Below are 6,815 nucleotides of genomic sequence, written 5' to 3'. Positions count from 1 at the left end.
CTCTCTCTCTCTCTCTCTCTCTCTCTCTTTATTTTGTTAATGGAAAGAGAATTGAAAGACAGATTAGTTCATCAAGGTCCGTCTACGGTGTCTAATTGTTTTGTCGGGAAGTCAAATCCTTGTGTCAGTGAGTGCTTTTCTTTGGTGAGCGGGAGGGGTGGGGGGATGGAGCGAAAAGGTGGGGGAGGGGGGGTCAGGTTATGAAGTGCTTTCTTTGCCCGTTGTCTACAAACACCAAGGAAGCAGAATGTGTGTGTGTGTGTGTGTGTGTGCGTGCGTGTGTGTGTGTGTGTGTGTGTGTGTGCGTGCGTGCGTGCGTGAACTGGAAGTGACGCGACGTTTCGACAATGAAGATAACCCTGGTTGTTTCTATGATTCTAGGGGAAGAGCACTCATACCGGCTCGAGTAATGGATGTTCCATTTATATCCGAGAGCCAGTCTTACGCTGCACAGTACTGTACCGTACTGTAAAATTATATTATGTTCTATAATGTGTCATGCTGCACTATACTGTACAATGCTGCACTCTGCTCTACGCTACTCTGCTCTGCTCTACTCTCTTCTGCTCTACTCACTGCACTGTATTGTATTGTATTGTATTGTATTGTATTGCATTTCTTTTTATCACAACAGATTTCTCTGTGTGAAATTCTGTCTGCTCTACCCAGGGAGAGCACGTCGCTACACTACAGCGCCACCCTTTTTTTTGTTTTGTATTTTTTCCTATGTGCAGTTTTATTTGTTTTTCCTATGGAAGCGGATTTTTCTACAGAATTTTGCCAGGAACAACCCTTTTGTTGCCGTGGGTTCTTTTACGTGCGCTAAGTGCATGCTGCACACGGGACCTCGGTTTATCGTCTCATCCGAATGACTACCGTCCAGACCACCACTCAAGGTCTAGTGGAGGGGGAGAAAATATCGGCGGCTGAGCCGTGATTCGAACCAGCGCGCTCAGATTCTCTCGCTTCCTAGGCGGACGCGTTACCTCTAGGCCATCACTCCACATGTACTGTAGTGTACTGCAGTGTACCATACCATACCATACCATACTATACTATACTATACTATACTATACTATACAGTTTCATACAAAATACTGTACCCAGAAGCGCCTCAACACAACATAATCAGAGCCCTTTACAACGCACTAGTGACTCCTCCGTTCAGTTCAGTTCAGTTCAGTGAAGTGTATTGGTGTGCTGCACAAATCCATGCACACACTTCGGCATCACAAAAATGCAGCACAATTATGTATAGATACATATGTATGTATGTGCACAGTGCACTGCACAGCGCATGGGAGCTTTGCGCACTGAGAGGGAGGGCGGTGGAGGTATGAAGGGGGAATGGAGGCACACAGAGAGAGAAGAGAGGAGGGGGTGGGGGTGAGGGTGTTCCGAGAGGAGGGGGTGGGGGTGAGGGTGTTCCGAGAGGAGGGGGTGGGGGTGGAAGACAGTGCAGGACAGTGGAGGACAGCATATGAAAGTACAGGACAGTGCAGGACAGCATATGACAGTATATGACAGTACAGGACAGCATATGACAGTACAGGACAGTGCAGGACAGCATATGACAGTATATGACAGTACAGGACAGCATATGACAGTATATGACAGTACAGTACAACATATGACAGTATATGACAGTACAGTACAGCATATAACAGTATATAACAGTACAGTACAACATATGACCATATATGACAGTACAGGACAGCATATGACAGTATATGACAGTACAGCACAGCATATGACAGTACAGGACAGTGCAGGACAGCATATGACAGTACAGGACAGTGCAGGACAGTATATGACAGTACAGGACAGCATATGACAGTATATGACAGTGCAGGACAGCATATGACAGTACAGGACAGCATATGACAGTATATGACAGTACAGCACAGCATATGACAGTATATGACAGTGCAGGACAGCATATGACAGTGCAGGACAGTGCAGGACAGCATATGACAGTACAGGACAGTGCAGGACAGCATATGACAGTATATGACAGTACAGGACAGCATATGACAGTATATGACAGTACAGCATATGACAGTACAGGACAGCATATGACAGTACAGCACAGCATATGACAGTATATGACAGTACAGTACAGTATATGACAGTACAGCACAGCATATGACAGTATATGACAGTACAGTACAGCATATGACAGTATATGACAGTACAGTACAACATATGACAGTACAGCACAGCATATGACAGTATATGACAGTACAGCACAGCATATGACAGTATATGACAGTGCAGTACAGCATATGACAGTATATGACAGTGCAGGACAGCATATGACAGTATATGACAGTACAGTACAGCATATGACAGTATATGACAGTACAGTACAGCATATGACAGTATATGACAGTACAGTACAACATATGACAGTACAGTACAACATATGACAGTATATGACAGTACAACAGAGCATATGACAGTATATGACAGTACAGCACAGCATATGACAGTACAGGACAGTGCAGGACAGCATATGACAGTACAGGACAGTGCAGGACAGTATATGACAGTACAGGACAGCATATGACAGTATATGACAGTACAGTACAGCATATGACAGTGCAACACAGCATATGACAGTACAGGACAGCATAGGACAGTATATGACAGCACAGGACAGCATATGACAGTATATGACAGTACAGGACAGTGCAGGACAGCATATGACAGTATATGACAGTATATGACAGTACAGGACAGTATATGACAGTGCAGGACAGCATATGACAGTATATGACAGTACAGGACAGCATGTGACAGTATATGACAGTACAGCACAGCATATGACAGTACAGCACAGCATATGACAGTACAGCACAGCATATGACAGTATATGACAGTACAGCACAGCATATGACAGTATATGACAGTGCAGGACAGCATATGACAGTATATGACAGTACAGCACAGCATATGACAGTACAGCACAGCATATGACAGTATATGACAGTACAGCACAGCATATGACAGTATATGACAGTGCAGCACAGCATATGACAGTATATGACAGTGCAGGACAGCACAGCATATGACAGTACAGGACAGCATATGACAGTATATGACAGTACAGTACAGCATATGACAGTGCAACACAGCATATGACAGTATATGACAGTACAGCACAGCATATGACAGTATATGACAGTACAGGACAGCACAGCATATGACAGTATATGACAGTACAGGACAGCATATGACAGTATATGACAGTACAGCACAGTATATGACAGTACAGCACAGCATATGACAGTGCAGGACAGCATATGACAGTGCATGACAGCATATGACAGTATATGACAGTACAGCACAGTATATGACAGTACAGGACAGTATATGACAGTATATGACAGTACAGCACAGTATATGATAGTACAGCACAGCATATGACAGTACAGCACAGCATATGACAGTACAGCACAGCATATGACAGCACAGCATATGACAGTATATGACAGTACAGCACAGCATATGACAGTATATGACAGTACAGGACAGCACAGCATATGACAGTATATGACAGTGCAGGACAGCATATGACAGTACAGGACAGCATATGACAGTACAGGACAGCATATGACAGTATATGACAGTACAGCACAGCACAAATGACAGTACATATGACAGTACAGCATAACATATGACAGTACAGCAGAGCATATGACAGTAAAGGCAAGGACAGCACAGCACATGAAAGCACAGAAGGCACTGTCGGAATGGTGATCTAACTTCTCCCTCCCCCATCTGTGTTGACAGGTGAAGGCGAACAGCGATGGCCAGCAACTCCTCCTCACCGCTGCCCGCGGGAGGACACCAGCCCCCCTACCCCTCCCCATCCCCCTCCTCCTCCTCACACCCCCCACCCGCCGCTGTGGGGGCGGCCGTGGACCGGGGCAGGGAGGTGGTGGAGGAGGAGGAGAAGGAGGTGTACTACCTGCCCTACGACCACGAGTTCTGGGACAAGGACGTTGAGGACGTCCTCCCCCTCTCCCCTTCCTCCTCCTCCTCCTCCTCTTCCTCCTCCTCCTCCTCCTCCTCCACCAACGCCACCTTCGTCTCCTCCTCCGGTGGCGGGGGTGAGGGGTCGTCGTCGCTATTTGAGGGGGGGTCCCTTCTGGAGGATGGTGGTGCTGGGGGAGAAGGGGTGGTGGTGAGCAGCGGTCTGGTGCTGGTGCTGGTGCTGCTGGCGGCGGTGCTGGTGCTGACGGTGCTGGGCAACGCCCTCGTCTGCCTCGTCTACCGGACGCGCTTCCGCCGAAACTCGGTGAACCTACTGGTGGTCTTCCTGGCCTGCCTGGAGACGGTGCTCGTCCTTGTAGGCGTCCCCTTGGAGATGGCCGTGGTGGCCCTGCCGCTGACCTTCCGCTCCCAGGCCGCCTGCAAGCTGGCGCGCTACGTGGAGACGGCCTCCGTGTCGGCCGTGCTGCTCGTGCTGACGGCCGTGGCTGTGGACCGCTACCTGAAGGTCAGCCGCCCCGCCAACCTGGTGTCCCCGCGCTGGGTGAGGGGGCTGTGCGCGGGCACCGTGCTGGCCGCGCTGGCTCTCGCCGTGCCGTCCGTCTTCGTGTTCGGGACCAGAGCCGTGCCGGGCGCTGGTGGCGTCCTTCCTCCTCCTGGAGAGTCCACCGGAAGTTCGTGCGACGTTGAGGACGTAGCGGTGATGGATGGATCCTCCTCTTCCTTCTCCTCGGACATCTCCCCTGCCCGCCTGGTCTACACCGTCCTGCTGTTGCTGACCTTCACCCTGGCCGTGGGGGTCAAGGCTGTGCTGTACGTGCTGATGTTCGTACGCATCTGCCGGCGGAAGTCGGCCAACCGCGGCGGCGAGAAGGTCAGCCCGGCCAGGCGGGAGTACCCGCGGAAACACCGCTTCGTCACTGAGGACTCGGTCAGTTCCTGTGGCGGGGGTGGAGGAGGAGGAGAGGAGAGCAGGAGACTGCCCACCACCACCACCACGGCCTCCACTTCCTCTTCCAGCGGAGGGTTCGGAGGCTTTGGAGGAGGAGGAATAGGGATGGGGAGTGGTGGTGGTGGCGCGGCCTCGTCGCGCTCCGGCGGTAGGTCCCCTCCCGGCGTGGACCCCGCGCGCGTGCCGCTCAAGTCCGGGGTGAAGGAGAGCGCGCGGATCGGGCAGGGGAGCGGCACCACGGTGGACGTGCAGAGCCACCGGATGACGTGGATCTTCTTCCTGGTGTCGGCGCTGACCGTGCTGACGCTGCTCCCCCACCTGGCCCTCAGGACCCTGCTGGTCATGACGCCCCTCCTGGGCCGCCACCTGCACCAGCCTCTCGCCCTGCACGCCGTCTACCAGCTGTGCGCGCGCCTCTACCTGCTCCACGCGCCGCTCATCCCGCTCGTCTACCTCTGCTGCAACCACAACCTGCGGCGCGAGGCCAAGCACCTGCTGGGGAACAGCGCGCTCTGCCTCCTGCTGCCCTGCAACAGGCCCCGTCAGAGTCAGCGGCAGCATCAGCATCAGCAGCATCAGCGGCAGCGGCTCCAGGACCGGCCTCCCAGTTCTACTACTAATAACAACGGCAATGCTACGGCCGCTGTGGACGGGCATAGGTAGTGGGGGTGTGGTTGTCTTGGTGGATAGTTCGTTCATTATTTTATTTTATTTTTATTTTTTTAACTGGGAGGGTTGCTTCTTCAAAACCCCCAAACATCTTGACTTTGAAAAAAAAAAAAAACCCACAAAAAACAACGGTGTGTGTTTCTGTGACCTTTTATTTGTTTTTGTTTTGTTTTTTTCAATAAATAAATATTCCTCTTTTTTAAGGCCATCCTGATACGTTATCAGCTTAACCCCCCACTCCCATCCCCCAACCCCGAAAAAACAACAACAACAACAACAACAAAACCAACCACAACTGATCGACGAAACTGTGAGCTCTTCAAAAACAAAAACAAAAACAAAAACAAACACGTCTGATGCCTTATTCAGTCAAAATTTCATGTTATGTTGGGTGGTTGTTGGTTGTTTTTTTAAGCAAAAGAAAGTTCTAAAAGAATAGCGATAAGCGCTGAATCTTCAAAAGTCTTTATTTATTTGTTTTTTTCCTGTAAATGTGAGTACAAGCCCACCAATCGGTTATAAACCTCAGCTACGGCTGACGATATACCAACAACAGGAGAAGTAGCAGCAGCAGCAGCAACAACAGCAACAAAGGAGGCGATTTTCATTCACAAAATGACCCATGAAGTTCTTTCTGTCAATCAGCTCACTTGTCTTGGAATGTTCACAGTGTGTGTGTGTGTGTGTGTGTTTAAAGACCCACGAACCCAGTCGAAGATGGACCCCCACCCCGGTCAGATTTATTTTAACAGTCGTTCCATTTTCTCGGCAACCCCCCACCCCCCCCCAACCACCCCTCACTCCCCTCCTCTCCCTAACCCCCTGCACACCACCCCCACCCCCACACACCCTCCTTTCCCTCCTCTCCCCTCTCCCTAACTTCCTAGCTCCCTGCCCCTCGCCCTACCCCCCCCCCCCCACACACCCTCTTCTTCTTGTGATATATCTACAAATGACTTCCTGGACATCAGAGGACCACTTTGGTGAACTGTGAAGAATTTCTCACGTTAAAGTGTGTGTGTGTGTGTGTGTGTGTGTGTGTGTGTGTGTGTGTATGCATGCACATAAATATATATATATATATAGCTTTCAGATCACGATACTACCAGTGTATATTTGAGGTCACTGTACTAACTAGTGCCACGTAATTGTGTACGTATCCACACTGTCCGCTGTGTCCAAGTGGTCAGCCAGTGGA

At 50.3% G+C, this 6,815-nt stretch overlaps 1 protein-coding gene across 1 annotated transcript in view; it reads left to right on the top strand.

Annotated features, from left to right (window-relative positions):
* Positions 1-6,335, top strand: part of LOC143295966 (uncharacterized) — a 64,488-nt gene extending 58,153 nt beyond the window's left edge. Inside the window, exon 2 of the mRNA XM_076607674.1 lies at positions 3,796-6,335. Within this exon, the coding sequence (XP_076463789.1) occupies positions 3,812-5,611 (1,800 nt within the window). The 5' untranslated portion in view covers positions 3,796-3,811 and the 3' untranslated portion in view covers positions 5,612-6,335. The remainder of the gene's footprint in view (positions 1-3,795) is intronic.
* Positions 6,336-6,815: the final 480 nt, after the last annotated feature.

Source organism: Babylonia areolata, chromosome 21 (genome assembly GCF_041734735.1).
Source record: "Babylonia areolata isolate BAREFJ2019XMU chromosome 21, ASM4173473v1, whole genome shotgun sequence".
In the NCBI taxonomy this organism is placed as follows: Eukaryota; Metazoa; Mollusca; class Gastropoda; order Neogastropoda; family Buccinidae; genus Babylonia; species Babylonia areolata.
The sequence above is the reverse complement of the archived record's forward strand: the minus strand, read 5'-3'. Positions and strand labels throughout refer to the sequence as shown.